The sequence below is a fragment of the Brienomyrus brachyistius genome, chromosome 1 (genome assembly GCF_023856365.1).
Source record: "Brienomyrus brachyistius isolate T26 chromosome 1, BBRACH_0.4, whole genome shotgun sequence".
NCBI classification, from domain to species: Eukaryota; Metazoa; Chordata; class Actinopteri; order Osteoglossiformes; family Mormyridae; genus Brienomyrus; species Brienomyrus brachyistius.
In genome coordinates this window covers 28,005,069-28,028,294 of record NC_064533.1, presented here as the reverse complement: position 1 = coordinate 28,028,294, position 23,226 = coordinate 28,005,069, and the positions used below count along the sequence as shown (strand labels likewise).

The following is a 23,226-nucleotide window of genomic DNA, read 5'->3' as shown; positions in this document are numbered from 1 at the left end:
ATTTTTCAAATTTTGCAGAGCGATATTGTTGTAATATATACTGGGGTATTTATGAAACAAAAAAGGAGTTCAACCTCAATTTCTCACGTACCCATGTTCAAGTGATTTAAACAGCAATTAAGGATGAGAATGATTATGATTGTTTCGCAGAACACTTGCAGCTTTCATGCAAAAGCAGTGAAGGTAAACGAATAATCACTGAAACTGCAAAACTTGCTAGGTTTTTTTTTTCCTGACAAAGTAAAAATGTTTTAGTGAGACTTAAACTCCCTGTGCTATAATATTCGAACCAAATTGAAGGTAAAAAAAAGCCTGATCTTAATCTAGCTGAGTAGCGATATAAGAACTGGATATGCATAGCTTACGATGTTGGTATTAATGTCTCATATTGTCCTGTTCCACTACAGACATTTTTCAAATTCAGTACAAATTACCCTGGCCCGCGCTATGTGTCAAGCCCAGCTCCTCCGATCCTCGTGTGTGCCACGCCCCCTTGATTATCCACGTGTGCTTCCCCAACCGTACCCAGCTGTATCCTGTTGTTTCGCCCTGTCTTGTCTATTTCAGTCCACGTCTTGTCCCGCTTGTTGTCCGTCATTGATGTTAGTATCTTTGCGATGTCCCGTTCTCCCCGTAGCTGTCGTCCCATGAATAAAACCGCAGTTTTCCCCGTAATCAGCCTGCCTGCCTCTTCCTTCCCTACCTCCTACCCGCCTGCCTGCTCGTCTGCACCCGCGGGCTCTGACACTAGGATGTCATTCGGAACCAGTAACAGTTTCTATGCCAGTAGAAAACCAACACCTTGAAGTACTGTACTTTTGGTACCTTCTTGAAGCACCAGAAGTACGGAATCTGGTACAGTGCGCCCTTTAGTTCAGAGAAATTCAATTTAGTACAATTTCAGTCAGGCTAAATGTTTACATGTACTTTAAAAGTCCGGTTTTAGTTGGATTAACACAATAATTATTTTCTTAGTATGCATGTAAACGTAGTTATTGTGTCAAAAAGAACAGTCTCTAAGATCATGGCAGCATGTGCCGAATGTGGACAAACTCCATCCTCAAAGGGAAACAATGATAGCAATTCGATTCTCACAGACAGGCATTTAACAGGATAGCTGCCACAAAAGCACTTGCCTCAAAAATTGCCACAGAACGTAATCAGAATACCTTCGATCCGGTCTCAGAGGGAAAAAAAATATTTTGTGAGCTTTGCAAAGCTGGAACTTACGGCAGGGCCAGAGACGACTTACATCAGAGACTGATGAATACAGATACAAAACCTGGTGTAACGAGCACCAAAGCTGGACCGCAAAGTGATGGGAGAAAGTAATTTGGTCTGATGAGTCATATTTCATCCTTTTTCCTACATCCAGATGGGTTTATGTTTGGCGAAAATCAACGGATGGTTTCAAGCCATGTCTGTTGTCAGCCTGTAAACATGATTTGGGCGTTATAGAAGTATGGGCAGCCAACTTGACCATCTTGGGGGAGTCGTTAGGGACTATGATTGTGCTGCAAGGATGTATAATGGCCAAGAAACATTCGGCCATTTTACTGGACCAGATGGCCCTAAAGGTATGAGCACCATTTCCTCGTAATGTCATCGTATTCCAAGATGGTAATGCCTCTATACATACTGCTAAATGACCAGTGAATAAATGAGCCTTTATGGGAAGTTCTGGAGTACAGAGTACAAAGTAGATTTCCAAAACCTTCATCACTCAAACAAACAGACTTTTCTTCTTGAAGAATGGTCCACTACCCTGTTGTCACACAGTTCAGAACCTTTCTTATTGATATCAGCATTCCAAGAAATCTTTACAGTTGTAGCGAAGGCAGTGTCCTTGTTATTAACATATTGTTAAATGCTTCTGTTCCCTTGTCCACCTCCCTTAGATGTCATGCAAATATGTCTTATTTGACACAGATAACACAAAGAGCAAAACTGGAATACCTGATGGTGCCTAATTGTCACACTTACCATGGTAGCATGACCCCTTTGAAACTTGGGTGATATGTTTCTGTTGCTTACAGGTCGCTTGTCTTAAATAACAGTCATTTCGGTAGGTATCTCCATCAGACCCACACACTGGTCTATGGCGTTTGAGGCACTAAAAAACAAGACATAAAATGAAGGCATAAAAAATTGTAATTTATGAGGATGGCTATTTCACCCATCACAAGAGCATTCAAATTTTTCTGTCATCTGTCTGGAGATCCGTACAGTTCTTTAAATGGTCATCATCATCTTTTCATATGAACAGTCATTGACTCCTTGGTTGGCATGACAATGTGAAGAAGATAATAAGCTCCCCTTGAGATCTACTAAGCAAGATTTGCGTCTATAATGTCAGTGACCTTCAGGCATCCACCTACATGCTCAGCTGTTACACTGAATGCCATGTAACATGTTTCAAAGCATAAACTCTATAAAAAGAGCCATCTATACAGCGATTGACAAAAGTGGGGCAACATATGAAGCAAAATACACTGCATTGCAATTTCTTGTTTGCAAATGCGTACTTATTTTATGTGCTGTACATAAATAAGATTTTCTTAGTGTACTTATCTGATTTGTAGGCTGAAGGGGACGTTAAGGAATTCAATTCAGAACAAACAAAACTTTCACAAAGTAAAACTACAAAACAACCAATAAAAGGATCTGACTTGAACGCGATGAAAAAAGCTTTTTACCTGAAACGAGCAGATACACCTCAAATCATCACTGCAGGTTCCACCATATCGACATGTGGAATCGTCACAAACTCGGAGATCACTCTTCTTCTCTGAGAAGTCTACAAGAAAGGCAAAAGATGGATGGGTGGATGGATGGATGTGTGCGTGTAACTAGTGGCTAAAATTGTGAGAACACCTAGCATCACGCTATAAAACTTACTACACAAATATTGGCGGTAATGTTCAAAGACACAATTAAAGAATCTTTATAAATATCATATGTTGGATGATTAAATAAGCAACTGGAACAACAAAATATTGGAAATTTTTCCACAATGTACATATAATTTAAACCATGGGTGGCCAATCTTACCTGCAAAGGGCTGGTGTGTGTGCAGGGCTTTGTGATAACCTGTAGGTCAGCTGTTTAAATCCAGGTGTGAGGACTCTTCAGCCAATCAGTCCTCTAATTAGTAATAGTCTAATTAGGGAGTTGCAGCGAAAATCCGCATACACACCGGTCCTTTGCGGATAAGACTGGCCACCCCAGATTTAAAATGTTTGTTTTACATTGCTGTAATAATACACAGCAATATAAAATGTTAGAATTCAGTGGACTCATACAAATTATTATTTCAAAATGAAACATTACTTTGTTATTCATATAGGCAGACTTGCTGCTTCATACACCTGTTGACGTTTCGAAGTATCGATAACTTTGGTTTTGCTTGTGAGTCTATAACTTAAAGGTAGAGTTCAATTTCATCCTGCAAACCAAACCCTGTCACTTTATATGGAAATTGAATCTTTGCTTTATTTTCAGAGACAGTCTTATATGTCATATACAGTAAGAGGACAGGTGTCTTGCAGGGCTGGGGAGCTTTTCATTGCTTTATATTGTATGAAAATATTATGTCGAATTAATGTGCACTTTTAGTTATAAAGTGCTTGTATGATCATTCTTTATATTAATGAAATATGACATAAAATAAAATTCTCCATTTTCCTCCCACACATTACAACTATAATTCACTGATGAAAATACACATCATCATCACCATCATCATCATCATCATCATCATCATCATCATCATAATACAACAATATTAAACAAAAATATAATCCATCAGCACAGAATTCCTTTACTTGTTTTGGATGTTATTAACAATGATTTTGAACCCTCAAAAATATTGACACAAAACATTTTCATGTGAAAATTGTTTAGCCAGATGGTAGCGACATGCACTAGTTTGTTAGAGAGTGAAATGAGCAAATCACGGTCTGACCTGTCCAGCCTGGCTGAGCATTATTTCCTAAAAGTCTTACTCTTTTCTTCCCTACTGTACGATGGTACATTCCAAAGGTGTTTTTCTTCATACCGTAAAGTGTCCCAAACCGGGACACTAGGCAGAATCTGACAGTCAATTCCGTTAAGAAAACTGTAAAAAGCCTACAAAACAGATTTGTTGTTCAGCCATCTCAGTTTACACAGGAAAATACGCATAATTGATATCTAGAATACACACAATCTGTCACGAATAGACACAGGATCCAGATGCAGAGTACGCAGGTGTTTAACAGAAAAACACAGACCACAATCCAAAAACGGTGAAAACCCAGGAAGAAGGATCAGAAACAGGAAGTCAGAGTATCAGGGGAAATCACAGGCATGATACATCCATCCAGTGTCTGCAGCCAATTGTCCGATTCACAGTTGCGGGGTTCCAAAGCCTATCTTAGAAGCTACAGGTGCAAGGCAGGGAACAGCCCAGGATACAACACCGACCCATCACAGGGTAAACACTGACACAAATGGGCCATTTGGCAACATCATGGCTAAGACAGAAAGACTCAGAAGGAGTTTTTATCCCCAGGCCATTGGACTCCTCATCAGGGCACGCCCCCCTCTCTGTACACTGTATTATAGTATTTTATTAGTACTTTTATACTATACTGGACAGCAACCTTCTCAGGGTCTCATTCTCACTGTCATCATTCCACACAACTGCATGGCACTTTATAACTTATAACTGCACATTGCACATCTGTAAATATGTTTTAAATCCGTGTTATATTTAAAGTTCTATTTGAAAAAAATCATTTATTTCTCTTTTTTATTATTATTTTTTCTTCTTATAATTTTTTTATTATTATCCTTTGTAACTAGCTGCACAGTCAAACGAGCGGTTCAGGATACATTTCACTGCATGTTGTACCTGTATGATTATGCATGTGTAAAGAATCTTGAATCTTGTAACTCGGATGGTGCGGTGGCGCAGTAGTTATCACTGTTCTTACACCACTGAGATCACGGCTGAAGTTTCTGCCATGCAGTGTTGCGCATGAACGGCGCTCATTGAACACGTTCATATTTCACGTGAACTAGTGATGTGTCGGTCGCGAACGAAATGGCTCTTGGAGTCGGCTCTTTGAAGTGAACGATCGGAGCCGGCTCCTGCCTGTGAGCAGGAGTCAGAGCCGCTTTTTTTTATTTCTTTCTTTTTCCACCCGCACGGATTGGTCAACTACACGATGCGTGTCTGCTCTGAGCAGGGGGGACGGTGCTACGAGGTGCGTTCGACTTGGGCTTTAAGTCTTAAGTTGTCTTGCTCTCGTGAGGTTTTTGTACCATGTTTGTACCATGGTCACGGATGGTGACGTTTTGCAGCGCCGGCTGAAGTCGGACAAAAAATACCTAACCATGATGCATTGCGTTGGGACTAGAATGCACTTCTTTCCAGCGATGCAAATGACTGTGTGAAGTCGAACGCACCCATAGACAAATACAGTAATCACACCCACAGAGAAACGGGAAGGAAGGAGATGTGCGCGACAAAATGAGTGACTGCAGGAAACGGGTAAAATTTGGATACATTTCAATTGCATTGATAATACTAAGGCAGAGTGTAGAGCTTGCAAGGTTAAAATCTCATATTGAACAGGTTCTACAAATAACCTGCATTGGCACATGAGAACTGTACATCCATCAGTGCAGTGGGAAGTAAAAAGACAAGCAAGTGAACCTGCTACTAAGGAAAGTGACAGTTTGTCTACTGCAACTGTTGAAAGTGCCAGTTTGTCAATGTCTACACCGTCATCCAGTACAGCACCACAACCACCTAGACCTACAACCTAGAGCTCTATGAGACAGTTTGTGCAAACAGAACACAATTGATGAGGAACTGGCTAAAATGACTGCATGTGATTTCCAACCATAGTAATTCATTTCACTAATAATTTGACATTATTTCTGGTAATAAATTCATTTAAGCACCAAAAAAAAAAAAATATATATATATATATATATCCAACCATTTCCTGAAACCACTTCTCCTACTCAGGGTCACAGGGGGTCCAAAGCTTATCCTGGAAGCTATGGGCACAAGGCAGGGAACAACCCAGAATGGGGCTTATACACACACACACATGCACACACACGCGCACGCATTGGACCTAGCTTTGAAAATGTAAGTGAGGGTGAGGCTGAGTGCTGGAAAACAAGGCACAGCATTTTGGAATTTCTGGAATGGACGATGGAACTGGAGTTAGTTACTCCGATAAAGCCCTGCTTTGCCATCGCATAATCAATACAAAACATTCCCTTCCCCAGTGCTCTGAGCTGTTTCTAATGACAGATAGAGACCGATCCAGAGAAGGGGCTGGAAGTGAAACATCCGTCATCCACCCGTGGACGCGGCCCTGAGATCTAAAGCAGCATTGCACCATGACAGAACGCAGACTGTGCCCCAGCCAGGGGAGACTTTGAGCCCCAGCTCTTTGCAAACCGAGATGAATCAGGAATAAATGTTTCCTTTCAAGTACTGCAGCTCATCCCATCCTCGTCGAGACCATAATACCCCCCCCCCCCCCCGCCACCACCACGGGGGAATCTTTACTGAAAACGCATTAAGCAGGGGCATGTTTGCCAAGGGCCAAATATTTACTGTGGGGGTTAACTAACTGCATCTACAAGAATTGCATTCAAGGTGCCCTCTGATGCCTGGGATTAGATCCAAGCCCCCCCCCCCCCTAAGTAACTGTACTCTAGATAAGTGGTTGGAAGATGGATGGATAGGTGGATAGATGCATTGTTGGATGGGTACTAGTAAATTTCATATCATAGCTTATCATATCATAGATACTCTCCACAAACTTCTTTCATCCAGTCCAGATAAGTAAGTGCATCCATTGTCCATAACAGTAAAATGTTATTACTATGATAGTATGACATTGCGCTAAATGACGGCTCAAAATGATACTGCTGGTCATTAAACTGCTGCTTGTATATAAATAATAAACAAATCTGCACGGAGGTTTCCTGCCATCGATTATGCATGTTGTATATTGATGATCCAAAATGTTATTTATTCTTTCAATATAATTTTCAATTTGAACTTATGTGTAAATGGGTTAAATCGATCAAAAGTTTACATTCAACGGATGGTAATTGCTACTGCATCTGAGTAACATGAAAATAAAACTTCACTGCATAACTGGAAGCTTGAGATTCATTTCAAACAGAAGTGCCTGCTAAGTAACTTCATCATCATAATGTTAAAATATTTCCATCCACTTTCCGTAACGAATTCTTCAGTGCAGGGTTGCGGCCAGTCTATCCCATCATGCCCTGGGTATAAAGCAATTGGAAATATAAACAGGATGCCACACCATCACACTAAAGAAAATTTTATAGGTAGAAATGCACTTAAACTACATGTTTTCTGACTTTGAATGCACATTCTATGCCCTCAAAGGCAAGATTCAGTGGCAGAATTCAAACCCCCATGCCTGAAGATATGAGGCCGCAATGTTATTCAGCGAGTATTAAAGTTATAATGACACAAAGGTACCCCTGGTCTCCACAGACAACTTTTTTCAGCTACCGTTATGAAAGCCTTGCATTTCCCTTGAAATATTTTTAAATTGTAATTTACCAGTCGATGGTAGAGTAAATAAGCAAGCATTCCAAACAACATACCAACTCATCTCTGGCATATAACATGTAATCGGAAGGTCACCCACTCAAATCCCATGTTTGGCAGAGCGATGTCACCGTCGGGCCCTTGGGCAAGACCCTTAACCCCAATTGCTCAAGGGACCATACGAGCCTCCTTTCTGAAATGTGTGCAGCTCTGAATGAAGTTGTCTGCTAAATAAAAAAAAACGTAGCTGCAAAAACATCAAAGCACAAGTGCAGTCCTCAAAAATGTACTTGCACTCCCTGTCTAAACCTGCTGGATGAATCACCTTGCAGTTTAAAATGTAATTTCTTGCTTTTTAAATTTTAATGCATTACTGTATGATTGGGGCAGCAACGAGATTTGTGGTTCTTATAGTTTGAGTGACCCAGTACTGCAGCAATTCAACTTAATGAAAACAAAATGCACATGAAATAATCCTGTTTGGTGACAGTGTAATTTACTTTTGCAGTGAGTTAATTTAGATCAAGTACAGATTATTCCTGCAAAATGTACTGCTCAATATGAGAGAGATGGAAGAGAAAAGAATATATTTAAATGCTGCCTTAAGCAAATCAAATGGAGACAGTACGTGGGTTGCATTTACTGCACTGAAAAAATGCCTGCTTCTACTGAATAGAAAATGTATACACTTTGTAATTTTCTATAACTATGTAAGGTTTTGGTCCCAAACTCTATATCAAGCCAAAATATCAAATATTTTGGCAATTCACACCTACCAGGACTATTAAGAGTAAATAACTGTGTTTCTCTGTAGATTTGGAGCTTCCAAAAACTTTACAGCACTAGAACAGAATTGAGAATTAAAATTAGAATGAAAATGGAATAAAATTTTGAAAGAAATTCTGTTCTCCTTTAAGCATGTTATAGACATTTTAAAAAGGAAGGCAAGACCGCAGCACTGAGGTATAGGGATGCTCCTATTTGCTCCTTTGAAACATGAAGCTAAAATTCCATCATTTATTTGAGACACAAAGGGCACCATGCTCAGAAATGAATCGAGTTATTTCTTCAAACCGATAGCAACTTTATCTTAAGGAGTGATAAAGAGACTAGATCCAATTCACAACACAGACACACCAGAGATATGAGTTTAATTCACTGCTCAACTTGTAGGTGCAAGGTCGAATTTTTTTTGTCAAAGATTATTACAATACGAAATGTTTCACTTGGTAATGCCGTCTTTTCAAGCACCAGACAAGTCATTTTCTTTATAAACTGCTAAAGGTATCAGGTATTCAGCAGCACGCTGCTACAATCTAATGGAAACCTTAGGGAACACATATCGCAAAAATAAAGCAATAGGAAAGTAAGTAATATGAAACTGCGTCCAAGCCTAAATTCGTCTTAAGTAGTAATAGAATGTGTTTAAAGCTATTTATCTGCCTAGTAAATATATCATTGTACAGAGAAGAGCAACATTTAAAATCTGAATATATGTAAATGAGCAGTAACACAATGAGGAGAACTTCTTCTCCAAAAAAATTACTTACAGCTTGTTGGATGGCTAGATGAACACCGCTTCAGTTCCCAAACCTCTCCTCAGAGGCACCCCAGCCAAATATCACCACCAGCTAAGTTAACTTAATTAGGAAATTAACTTGATGAAGTATTAATTAGCCATACATGGTATGCTTGTGGTCATCACACATATGGGTATATTGGATGGCTACTGGAAATACTGGGGTGACAGTAGGAGGGGTTAACATGCTTTGACAGGCATACACTATATGGACAAAATTACTGGACACCTGGCCATTACACCTACAGTAACTTTTATGGCCTCCCGTTCTAAATCCATAGGCATTAATATGGAGTCTGTCCCCCCTTTGCAGCTAAAACAGCTGACACTATTCTGTGAAGGTTTTCCACAGGTTCTAGGAATTTTAGCCTATTGATTCAGATGAGCATTTGTGAGGTCAGTCACTAATGTTGGATGTAAAGGCCTGGCTTGCAAACTCTGTTCTAGTTCATCCCAAAGGTGTTTGATGGGGTTGAGGTGAGGGCTCTGAACGGGCCAGAGAAGTTCTTCCACACCAAATTCACCCAACCATGTTTTTTGGACCTTGCTTTGTGCGCTGGGACAGAAAAGGTCCTTCCCCGAACTGTTCTTAAAAAGATGGAAGCATATAATTCTCCAGAATATCTTGGTATTCTGAAGCATTAAGAGTTCCCTTCACTGGGACTAAAGGGCCCAGCCAAAGCCCTGAAAAACAACCCTGTAACATTATCCCTCCTCCACCAATCAACAGTCAGGCTGCTAATGTTTCCTGGCATCCACAAAACTCAGAATCGTCCACCAGACTGCCAGACAGAGAAGCGCGATTCGTCACTCCGCAGAACACGATTCCACTGCTCCAGTGGCAGCATGCTGTACACCACTCCATCCAGCTCCTGGTGCCACACTTGGTGATGTGAGGCTTGCATGTGGCTGCTTGGCCATAGAAGGCCACTCTATGACGTTTCCGGCACGCAGTTTTTATGCTGAGGTTAATGCCAGAGCCACTGCAGTCACTGACCCCCTTCTATTACTTTATCTGATCTGCCACTTCATGGCTGAGTTTCTATTGTTCCTAAATGCTTCGACTTTGCCATAATACCTCACATTTGACCATGGATTATCTAGCAAGGAAGGAATTTTACAAACTGACCTATTGCAATGGTGGCATCCAATGGCGCTTGAATTCACTGAGCTCTTCGGAATGACCCCTTCCTTCACAAATGTTAAAAGTAAATCTGACAGCATGGTTAGATGCTGGATTTTATATACCTGTGGTAATGAAACTGCTGAATTATTAAGAGATGTGTCCCAATACTTTTGCCCAATTACTGTATTATCAAAGATTTATACCAACATGAAGATAATTTAAACATGTTTTTTTGGCAGTATAAGACACAGTACGGTATATATTATAATGTACCAAAGTCCTAGGAAGAGAAAATGATGTTTAAATGATCTTCATGTTGATGTAAAACTATGAGGCCTCTATGAACCTTTCCTGAAGTCACCCCAGTATTTTCAGCAACCACCCGAAACATCCATGTATTTTTTTCCTCGACCACTAGCATCTATCTTGTTTGGCTAATCAATACCTCATTGAGTTGTTTAACAAATTAAGTTAATTAATTGAGCTGGTGGTGAAATTTACAAACACATGGATTGGTTGGAGTGCCCAGAGTGATGTTTCTCTACCCATCCAACAAGAAATAAATAACTTATGAGGAACAGAAGAAATTCTAGTTTATTTTTCATTGTTACTCTTAATTTGCATATGTTTATTGTTAGTTTTTATTTTTCTTCTGAGGAAATATACACTTGTTACCAAGATGAATAGCCTTAAATATTTTCATTGACTGCCTAAGACATTTGCAGCATACTGTATGGATACACTTAACGGCCACTTTATTAGGAACATTATTCAAATGCTGGCTATTAGAAATGGGTAATTTGTGACTGTAAAGGGATGCACAATGATCACCGAGATTCATCAAATTAGGCAACATTTTTCCAATATTAGGCTGTCCAGTGCCATCAGTTCCACAGCCTCAGCTTCCTGTTCTTAGATGACAGGAGAGGAATCCAATGTAGTCTTCTGCTGTTGTAACTCATACAACTCAGGGTTTGACAGGTTGTGCAATAAGAGATGCTTTTCTGCTGTTGTAAAGAGTGTTTTTTTTAGTTACTGTGTCCTTCCTGTCAGCTCAAACTAGTGTGGTCATGACAACCTCTCTAGTCAACAAGGTGCTTCCACCCACAAAATGGCGGGATGTTGTTTGTTTTTCACACCATTCAGTGTAAACTAGAGAGTGCTGCGTGTGAAAATCCCAGGAGATCAACGATTTCAGAAATATTCACACCAGCCCGTCTGGCATGAGCAATCATGTCACAGTTATAAGTCACTTAGATGTTTTCTCCATTTTGATGCTTGGTCTGACCATTATCTGAAGTTCTTGATCTATGCCTGCATGATTTTGTTGAGCTGCTCCTACCTGATTAATTGAATCAATATATGAGCATGTGGTTAAAAAAATAATAAGAATAACAATTATTATTGTTATTAATAATAATCTGTCATTATTATTATTGTTATTAATAATAATAATAATTATTATTATTATATGCACAGATATGTATGGAAGTGTAGTAGACACGTTTTGCAATATGGTTTTATATTGTGCAATAATTCTGCAGAACACAGCAATGCGTTCGATTTGTTAGCTTTATCACACAGTTCATTATGAAGCCACGAATGTTCATTCCCCCAGGGGCTGGTTTGATAATGAGGCAGACTCACTGAGCACCTTTCTGAATGGCAGAGGTAGTCCATGCTGAAGTCTAGCACAGGTTACCCAGGGACAATAGGGAAAAACAAGAAAATGAGGCAAAAAAAGCCAGTTCAGGGGCCTGCGGTATCTGTGGGATATTCTCTTTCAAACGCCACAGGAAGCTGTCTGAAAAATGGCAATTCTGCCTCCGCTTCTCAAACACCTGTAACCTGGAAATTCTATTGCATACAAAACACACTCATATTTGGACAATAATTCACTTTTTCATTATACTGTGATATTTGCTTAAGGAGCAAAACTAAACACAGAAATATACTAAAGAAATAACACATTACAGTAATATATTTACTGGTTATGTATGATTGGTCTAACTATTGTGATCCCCTCTTCCTGCCATTATGGCAAGACGAAACAAAAAGGTTTGGATATACAGATGCACTGAATTGCCATGCAGTACAGTGGTAAAATAAAGTCTGGCTTTCTTGGCTTATTAATACCGGGTCCAGTTTCAAATGTCAACTATCTCACAAATCAAGGCAAAAAGTATTTTAAAATAAGACCTTTGTAAGGTTCTAACAAAAGAAGGAGACAGTGCCTCACTAAGGGCTTACACAGACTTTAATAAAGTCCATCAAAATCCTATTTTCACCATAGGAATCGGATTTGATAATAAATCAATATAAGGCTGTAATTTTCAGTTCTGACTTGCCCTGAAATGTATTGGCATCTCATCTCATCTCAAGTGTCCCTGAAAGACAGGGGTTCTAAAAAATTGGAGTATAATTTGATTGGTCTAGGTTGGTGGCCCAGTATCATATTCTTTCATGTGGACCAAAATCTCTAGTGGCACGTCTGATCCATGTACTATTTTTGATATAAAGAAATGAAAATTCTGAAGCTCAGTATGAGATACTGCTATGAAAATTAGCTGAAACTACACAACCCTTGTATGGATACACTTAACTACGAGCTTATCACAGTCAAATTAATATTTGACACACAAATCATTAAGAGCATGAAAATACAATAATCGTGAGCCACCATATGAAATATCTTACAAAGGTCAACAACGCACTCAAAGATGACAGTCATTTACAAAGAATCATCCTTGGAATTGGCCTGCAACAAATATTTCTATCATACATAAAATAACTGATAGCTCTTCATAATTCACTTCTACATTGTTGTCAACCACTAACACAGAGAGGTGTAGTTCACAACCAACATACACTAAGAGGCATCCCAATTGTTTGCATATAATGTACCCTAGTGATTTTACAAACCAGTTACCAACCATTTCATTGGGAAGCAGTTTTTTTAATTACCATAATTACTGTATTATGGGAGCCAGAAAATGTGTGCCTTGAGTTTGAATGTTCTCCTACATTTGGGCTTTTTTTCCCCGGCATTCCAAACTCATGCAATTATGCAAACTGGACTGAGTCCCCTGTGATGGGTTAACAGTCCAGGGAGCGTTCTGGATTTTGTTTCCCGGGATAGGCTCCAGGCTCCTTGTGTGCCTGTACTGGATAAGCGGTTAATGGATGGATAGTCCCCACGGAATGGAACCCTTAATTATAGTGAAATATTTTTAGTATTAGATTATTGTACAAATTACCAGGGACAGAATCCATATTGGAATGAAACTTGGCAGGATTATATATAGTTGAAGAATTATTCAAGATCCAGCTACTGATTGTAGAACTAAATATTGCCATGGTTTATTTCATTTATTACTTTTTACTAAAATAAACAGTAGTGAAATAAAAGGTTTTTCCTACATCAGTTTATTTCATCCATTAATCTGTTTCTCTCATTACTTGGTCTTTCTCCACTTCCCTAATCCAGGATTGGTGACTAATGACTATTACTTTCACTACACTATATTATTTACTGCTTTAACTAATTCCAAATTTAAACAATTCCAATATCAATAATATACCAATAATATATCTCAAGATTTAATATGGCTGTTTGCTGACATTCTGGGACCAATACAGAAAAAAATTATAAATCTTAAATGCAGCCAACTTGGTGTATAAGCAGATAGTGAACGATGTTTTGATGATTCAGTCCATCCATTGCGGTTTTGGTCGTCCTCTTCTGCTTTTTCCAGTGCTGGCTCTTCATATAAAATCCTCAGATCTTCTCATTTGCACGTCAGCTTAAAAATGCACTTGTTAGTATTCCTTGAGGCCAAAGGTTTTCTTAAAATCACCAGCATCAAAGTTCAAAAGTATCAATATTCTTTCTGTCTGTTTTTCATTCCCCAGTTGTCACCCCTGCAGCTACAGAAATACTGTATCCTAAACAATTCTGGTATTTTTTTATGGAGATTTATCACTTGTAAAGCTTTATCTCAAAGTCCTATATTGCAGCCTGCATAGTTTTTCTTGTCTGCTGGATCCCTTGTTGTTGTTGATTGTTCGAAGGAGCCAAAATCTTTCTATAAGCTCTAAACCTTTATCATCAGCACTAAATGTCACAGTTTCTGCAGTCATAGCCTTTCCCTCACATTCAGTCCCATCTCTTTACTCCGTTATTTAACCTTCCTTATAAGTTTCTTCAGATCCTCTTCATTTTCAGCTGTTAGTTCGATCACAATATTCCAAGTTGCTGATGAGTCTCCCTCCAGATTTGAGTCAAAAAAGTTGTCTTGTTATGAATCAGCTTTGACAACAGAGATCACACACAAGACATCATGATGTCTTGCATGGCAAAGCAGCACAGTGGGTAGCACTGCTACATCATATCTCCAGCGTAGGGAGCTTGAATCCTGCCTCTGCTTGCTGGGCGTGGAGTCTGCATGCCTCTGTATCACATGTCCTCTAGCTTCTACCAAAGACATGTAGTTAGGTGAACTGGTGTCTCTACCCTTCCCATTAAGTGTAAATGTGTGCTTCTCATAAAGGTTCCCTCAGTACTGACTGGGATAAGTGGTTAGAGGATGGATAGATAGATGACCTGTTCTGCAACTGGCTGTAGGATCTACCTTTCCTGTTGGTATTTGTCTTCCTTGGTGTGCAACTGAGATGCTAGTTGGTTGCTTCAACAAGATATTGGCATTTATAGAAAGACCACCTGGTATAAGGATAAGGGAAATACTATGAACATGAAAAAACAGGCATGGATCGATGGACATGTAGGGCTGCTGATTGTTGCATGCATAGTTTCTCATAGGCTGCTCCTTGATTAAATTGGTAGTAATTCAGAATGCTGTCCAATTATAGTCTGCAGGAATGAATGTGGGCCTGCTTGATCCAGGCTGGATCCAGATATTGGCAAACTAGGCTGCTGTGTTGGGCCCAGTCGGCACAAGGGGGCCCAGACAAAATCATCAAAAAAATATAAATTTCATATACATGGTTGGCGGCTCTGACTATAGGCAGAATACGCAGCTCCCTAGGGTTCCCAATTTACCTGCATTGTTGAGGTAGCGAAATGATAATCAGTTTTCTTTGCAGAGGGGACTTTCAAGTATAACTGAGCCTAGGGGCCCTGAAAAGCTACATCTGGCCCTAGAGGAGTCAGTAGTTAAAAGTGCGTCATGGATATAGCATCACGATGGGGAAGGGCAATAACGGCAAAGATGTCTAATACTGCCATTGGGCCAGGGTGTACAGAGTCAACCATGTATCTGAGTCAGCCACCTGAGATATTCGTTCAGTAACCTTTCCTGCCTTTTACTGATGGTTTTCCCCACAGTACAGTGAATTACTGGCTAATACAGACCAGTAGAACATAACCAGCGTACTTATCAAGACCAACGGCATGTGAAACCAGTAGCTGCAGGGAATGTGGCCATGATCCCACAGTTAATACCTCAATATTTTGATCACATACCTGGGCCTTTACAATAATATCTCCCAGTCGACACCATCTGCTACTTCTTGCATTTCTGTCAGCACAATATGAAAATGGTCTAGTGCCGCCGCGGAAATGAGAACGTCAGCTTCCAGCCAAGGTTCCATAAAACACACGAGGCCAGTGCCTGAACACGGCTCCTGGCGATCGCAGAGCGCTCATCTGTTTCCTACGCCAGGGACCTTACATTGCCCGCGATGACGGAGAGCAGGCAACATTTAAGTCCGTCTCTCTTATTCCAAAACCTCATTCCCACTCGCTTTCCCCACGGCGCCATTTTGGCCCGAATGGTAGGTCCAGCTGTAGCTCACTGATGAAAAAAAGGACATAGCTGTCGGAGCGGCTCCCTGGCGTACCTGACCGAGCACCGGGCCCTCACCAAAGGTTCTTACATTCCCTGGCGTACCTGACCGAGCACCGGGCCCTCACCAAAGGTTCTTACATTCCCTGGCGTACCTGACCGAGCACCGGGCCCTCACCAAAGGTTCTTACATTCCCTGGCGTACCTGACCGAGCACCGGGCCCTCACCAAAGGTTCTTACATTCCCTGGCGTACCTGACCGAGCACCGGGCCCTCACCAAAGGTTCTTACATTCCCTGGCGTACCTGACCGAGCACCGGGCCCTCACCAAAGGTTCTTACATTCCCTGGCGTACCTGACCGAGCACCGGGCCCTCACCAAAGGTTCTTACATTCCCTGGCGTACCTGACCGAGCACCGGGCCCTCACCAAAGGTTCTTACATTAGCCACCGTAAGAATCAGTCTGATACCTAGAAGGAGGATAAGAACGTCCTACCATATATAGTCTTATAGACAAAATGTACATGCGATCTATATATATATATATATAGTTACTCTCATGTTCTATAGGGGGCACTATGACGTCAGGTGGACTTTTTTTTTCCAGGGAGGTTATAAAGGTCAGCAAGAGGAGTCCGAAGAGAAGAGAGGAGAGAGATATTTCTGTGCTGTGCTATTGTGCTATTGTGATATTCCTCTATTGTGATGCTGTCTTTTTGTGTGGTTGATTGTGTTTGTCGCACTGGAAACACGGGGGACATATTTGCCAATATTGTTTGTATTCTTTTCGCCCACCACTGCTGGAAGGGGGACGGTACCATTTCATTTGGATGCCTCTTTTGTTCCTGTTTTGGAGCAGTCAGGGAGATGGGGTAGTTCTTCTCTTTCCTTTGGTAGGTAAGTGTAGTGTGTGTTGGGTGGAGGCAGTTTGGGGATTCTGTTTGTTATTTTGGCCAGCTTTTCCCCTGGAGAAATGGCATGACCCTTTTGTATTATACATCTGTGTATGGTAGGTATGTGGTAGGTTGGTGGCCAGGCACAATGAATTGTATAGCAGTTGTGAAGACATTTAAAAGTGTGAGTCATTTTTATGAACCCGGTGTGTGTGTGTCTATAAATATATATATATATATATATATATATATATATATATATATATATATCAAATTATGGGCAGCAAGCAAAAGTCTTGGCGAGTCACAGAAAATATTTAAACCTATTTGACTGGATAGCATGTGATAATTTGCTTAGAAAAAAAAATTAAGATGAGGACGTGCAAATTAAGAGTAAGACAAAGCTAAGAAGACTTTCTTCTGGTCTTCCAAAAGTTACTGAAATCTTACTGGATAGCTAGACGAGCTCCATTTAGAAATCTGTTCAATTTCAGCAACCGGCTCACTTAATTAACCTCATTAGTCAAATAACTCGATGAGATATTGATTAGTTAGACATTGTGTGCTATAAATTAGAATATTGGGTGAAGACTGAAAATACTGGGGTAGTTTTAGGAGAGGTTTTGAATTGATTATAAGTACATATTGGCGGTGCATAATTTTCTCTAAGTAGTAGGTAGGTTTGATTTTTATAGCTGTAGATTTCAAGGCTTTACTATGAATATCACACTTCTGTATTATTATGACAGTTAAAGATGATCTTATATTTATACACATTTGCATTACAAAGGATCTTACCATAACATAGGCGGGAGGCAGACATTTCTGTGTAACTTGGTTGGAAGGTAATAGATACTGTAATATGGGGAACTGCATTGTAACGATGAAAAAATTTGGATACTGGCCATTAAAAATGACCCAAAGAGCGGAAGTGTGCTCTTGGGTGACAGGGCTAAATATGCATGGGAAGATTATTGCTCCCTGTCAAGGGCTTGTACTGGGGACCTATTCAGACATATGGTGAGTCATATTTGCAATACACGCTTGAGTAAAACTTTTATTATATCTCATCATTTTGCATGTCATTTTAACTGGTTTTTATTACATAAAATGCATAGAACATCGGCAGATGTGGAATAATTCACCAAAAAGAATTAAGTGAATACTTTTCTTTACAGGTATACCAGAAATGCCTTCATCTGAGTCAAGTAGCTGCAAAATGGCCTGTATTTGTATTAAGCCAGTTTTTTAAAGCATTTCTAATTCCATGCACGTCCATCTTTAGCAGTATTTGATGGACAAGTTTCCTTGACTCCATTCCTTGACTAAAATGCCTGATCTGGGAATATGGAAGATGTGTTTCTTACATTCCACACAATTATATATGTATGTATAGCTAAACATATCTAATTAATATGCAGTTTATTGTTTATGACAATAGGAAAAAAAGTAAATAAGTTATGATTTCCCAAACAAGTTTATCTGATGAGAAAAAACATCCCCATATGTTACATGCAGAGTCACTAGAACCTGAAATGGCACTTTGATGCTCAGTGGATTAGGATCCTCAGGTTTCCGGTACAAAACCCCAGTGATTCCACTGCTAATCAAGGTCCTTAACCCTCAGTTTCTCCAGGGACCAGCTGACCCCTGCTTTCTCTTGGGATCAAAGCATCTGCTAACTAAATAATTAAAACATTTTTAAAAACTCATATTTCTACACCTTTTCACATTTGTTGTGCACTGGGTTTCAAATTGCTAACAGCTCTTTGGAAAGCATATAACTTCGCTAACCACAGCCATGTAGAGATGACTGACTGCACCTGCAAAGGCAGCTAATTATCTCTGACCGTAAGACCTTAACACACAGGCAACAATGGCGATGCATGGAATGAGTCATGCAGCTGATTAAGAAAGCCGCAGATCGAAAAATGAGAAAATGAGGTGATGTCAGCGCTAAAAAGTCTTTCAAACAGTCCTTATTACAAAAGGAATGAGAAGGAATATCCTATTCAGCATGGCAATATATTAAGCAAAAATAGACAATGTGATTCATTGGAGAAACATTGAAATGTGGGGCTTGAATTCATAAGCAACTCCCCAGGAATAGACATTTAGGATAGTTTACAACAGTCCTTGGATTACCTAAATGAAGAACACAATATATAAGCAATGGACAAGCTACATTAACTGATCTATTTTATGCAAAGCATTTTATTCATTGAGCAATGTACATCATAAACATATTTTATATTATCCACAAATCGTCCTCATCAGCAGAAGCAGAGATACACTGTTTACCGGGAAAGGTGCAGACTCTCAAATCTTATACTTTGATTTTTGACATCTTACTATTTAAAGGTATGGACTATTGAAACATAATGTATATGAATAATGAAAATGGAAAGACAAAGTCAGGTTCCAGCACTATACTTGTTTTTGACTTTTTGAAGTAATACATGAAACCAAACTACTCTCTTGACATGACTGTATATGAATTCCCAAAGTACATACTGTAGAGTACAAGCTTTCGTGATGTTTCCTTTTTCCATCTTCGCAGTGGAATGTTGTTATATTTTAAGCAAATACAGCATCAAAACATTTCAGAGAACTACGGCCATGCAAACTATTTGAGAATTTAAACTACCAATATCGTATTCCATTTCTACACTTGCTTGTCTGCAGTACACCACATATACAGGCAAAGGAAGATTGTGAAATTAAAAGAATTTAATAAGTGAACAAATAAACGCTGTGCAGTAATAATTATGAACTTGTACGGCATTGTGTATAAACGCAAGAGAAGCGTTAAATGAAATTGCTGTAAAATTAATATTATTACGTTATTATGACATTTAAACGGTAATGTGACGTCTTAGTTCAGTAGGATCGTCTGTAGCCTAATACATAACTGCAGTGTACCGGATCCACTTAGTGACTTATACAAAATCAAATACAATTTATGAAACCCAACGCAAGCAATGAACCAGAATTATGGGGGAAATACTGTACCGTGAACTTATTAAGAATTGTTTTTATTAAGACTGTCCTAGCCGGGAGCAAGGTCTTTGGGAATATTGCATTATTCACGATGTTTTTTGAATGAGAAATGAACATTTTAACTTATTTGATGCTATTGTCCGGTATGGCCACACCAGAAATGAAACAGCAACCTTCGATGAAGGGATAAATATGTGTAGTAGCCTGCCTTTCCTACAATACGTGATAATTGTTCACGGTTTATTATAATGCTTCCCAAAAGTGAAATGTTGCCTGTTCGTGCAGAATTTCCCCTTTTAAAACAGTCAGCCTCGATGGGGACTCGATCGTTACCAAGTAAGAGATTAGTTAGAAACACGATGGATAAGAAAGAACTGTATAGGCTCGTATTGGAATACAGCAGTTACTCGGCAATGCTTGGCAAAGCACTATTTCATTTACACCTACAAAAAAACCACCAACCCGCACCGCTAGACTATATAACAGTAAACACGCCACTGCCGGTAAATAATGAGTTAATTGAAACAATAATGCTGATCACTCGATTCGTGATCTTTCTGACGCTTTGCTTAGTTCTTCAGAAGTATGGGAGAAATCGGAGTGCGACTATAAAAACGTCTGGCAGTGAAATATCGCACAAAATAATTAAGGACTGAGCTGAATAATGAACAGCATCGATGTTAAATACATGGTAAAGAAACAATAACAGCCCACACACCTGTGTAGTTCCCCCTATCCCGAGTATGCGATGCTCTGAGCTCCGGTAGCAGCGCAATGACCATGAAGACCATGAGTCCAACGTGACGGCAGCCAGTCAAAAGACCAGCGCTCCTGGCTGGAACCAAGCTCCTCAACATTATGCAAGGGGGAAAAATAACAAATAAAACAGGCAAGGCAACTGTTTACCAACTTCTTTGACTGAAATCAAAATGTGACGTAAAATAAATGTAGGACTATAGGAAGAGAAATGCGGAGAAGGTGCAGCGCTGGACGCCACGGGCTCCTGGAGGCACCGGAGCAGAGAGATGCATCAGTCCAGGTGCGGAAAGGAGACGTTTGAACCGTGCAAGCAAGACAGGCACCTCTCTGCTTTAAGCCCGGCCACCAGACTGCTGTGCTCGCTACGCCTCCCAGGATCTTAAAAGCACCCCGCCAGCGACGTCCCCGATCTCCTCTCCCACCCTGCCCTCTCCATGCCTCCTCCTGCCTGGAAACACAATGGGATTTTCTTCAGTTCTTCCTTTCTTGTTTCTTTGAAAGAAAAAAAACCATAGAAAAGGGAACGAGGATGCAGCCGGCGTTCGGTGCTCCAGAATAAACCACAAGACAGAGTACTCAGTATCTTATTCTGGCGGGGGGGTGAGGGATGGGGAGCAAGCCCCTGAAGGGCCGTCTAAACAGCGACGATGCAAAGTTTGGTTACCTTAGCACCACGTAATGTCACTGCAGTTGTATACGACTCTGTTAAAGCAGAATAATGATTAAAATAATCTTGAAATTACTGTACAGTTTCCTAAACGTACATCGCACTATACTGTGTACTAGCAATCAAATAAATATACAATATTTCTTCCTTTAGCTTATTATGCAATAACGACAACTCGATTATTATTATTATTATTATTATTATTATTATTATTATGAGTAGTAGTAAAAACTTTGGAATATATGTCGTTAGCTAATCGAACTTCGTAAGTCTGCCTTACTTAAACTATTAAACCAACATGTAGAGACAGAGAGAGGGGGGGGAGGGAGAGAGAAAGAAAGAGGGAGAGAGAGACAGAGATTACCGTCCCCTGGCAGCATTATAGTATCAGGCGCCCTGCCAATTGGACTTGCTGTAACAAACTGTTTTTTTTTTCTTTACGCTTCAGTAAAAATACCCACAATTTCAAAGTTTTAATACTAGCTTAGGTAAATAACTGTTTTTATTAATTGAAATTGATCATTAATCACGCATATGATCAGTTGTTTTACAGTGTTATATTCTCAAATGATCAAGTATCGGATCTCAGGAGAGGCAAATTGTCGCAGCCAGAAGCCGAATATCGGATGGGAGGGGCAATGCCGAGTGGGCGGGGTAATAACCCCAGCCCCTAACCGCGGTAATAAACCCCCCTACTCCTCGTTATAAACCCCTCCTGCTCGACATTGAGCCTCCCACTCGGCATTGGTCTCACGGTTGCGGCGATATATGCTTGGTCTTTAGCTAGACTAATAACATCACTACACTGCTAACATGAAGGGACGACGGTACTTCATTGGTACTCATTTTACTATGAGTTTCCATTTGATTTTCTATCAGGAGAGAACAAATTATATATTTTTTCAGGCTCCGGTAGAGAGAAAGAGAGCATCTTCTGGAAGTATGGGCGTTGGCCTCCAGCATGGGCACTGTAAAAGGGGGGGGGGGGGGAGTTAGAAATATTCCTAGGGCCCCTGTCAGTCTGGGCCCCTAAAAATTTAGAAACGTAATTGGATTGGTCTGGGTAGGGGCCCCAAAATGATACACTTTCATAGAGCTCAAAATCGCTAGCAGCACGCCTGGCCTCAGTACCTTGTTATGTTTGCTGACACACACAAAAAAATAAAAAATGTTAAGGGGGGGCATGATGGAACTGAAGCAATTCCATGAAATTCCTGCATAATCGGGTGACTTCATTCAAAACACATCGGCTGGGAGAGTGAGGCAATTCTTACTTTTGTTCGAGCTTCTTATCAACAAAGCAAAAACATTGAAAGTGATATGTAGATTTATTGAAAACTGGGGGTAAGGCTCATTGCATTATTTGTTAGAACAAGAACGTACGTCTTAAAATATTAACCTAGACCTTTCTGCTATAATCGGGAAATATACACAAATTACATACTTAAATGACGCACTTAAAATAAAAATGCACTTGATTAAATAGGCCTCATTAAGTCCATTGTTGTTAATGTACCACTTATAAATATATTTCAATAAATTTATGTTTTTACTACAGGATTACTGAATGTGAATATGCATCTTGCTGTGATGGACATCAAAGTCATGGATTTGTGTTAAAAAATGAATAAAACGGAAACAAAAATAAGAAAGTAGCCAGAAATAATGGCCTCGTTCTGTTTCCCGTGCTCCATGCTTCGAAATAAATAAAATACTTTTTAATAATTTGAAAATGATATGGATTATTTCCACCACTAGAGGGCACTACAAGTATATGTATATTGTGTAATAAAACCGA

At 39.8% G+C, this 23,226-nt stretch overlaps 1 protein-coding gene across 2 annotated transcripts in view; it reads right to left on the bottom strand.

The window, feature by feature from the left end:
- The window catches only part of tmeff1b (transmembrane protein with EGF-like and two follistatin-like domains 1b), a 37,005-nt gene extending 15,767 nt beyond the window's left edge, over positions 1 to 21,238 (bottom strand). Inside the window, exons 1-3 of one of the 2 annotated variants that reach the window (XM_049025053.1) lie at positions 20,721 to 21,238; positions 2,697 to 2,797; positions 1,984 to 2,113 (exon numbers count right to left, since the gene is read on the bottom strand). In XM_049025053.1, coding sequence (XP_048881010.1) covers positions 1,984 to 2,113; positions 2,697 to 2,797; positions 20,721 to 20,859 — 370 coding nt within the window. In that variant the 5' untranslated portion in view covers positions 20,860 to 21,238. The remainder of the gene's footprint in view (positions 1 to 1,983; positions 2,114 to 2,696; positions 2,798 to 20,720) is intronic. The other variant, XM_049025044.1, reaches the window with a different exon arrangement.
- Positions 21,239 to 23,226: the final 1,988 nt, after the last annotated feature.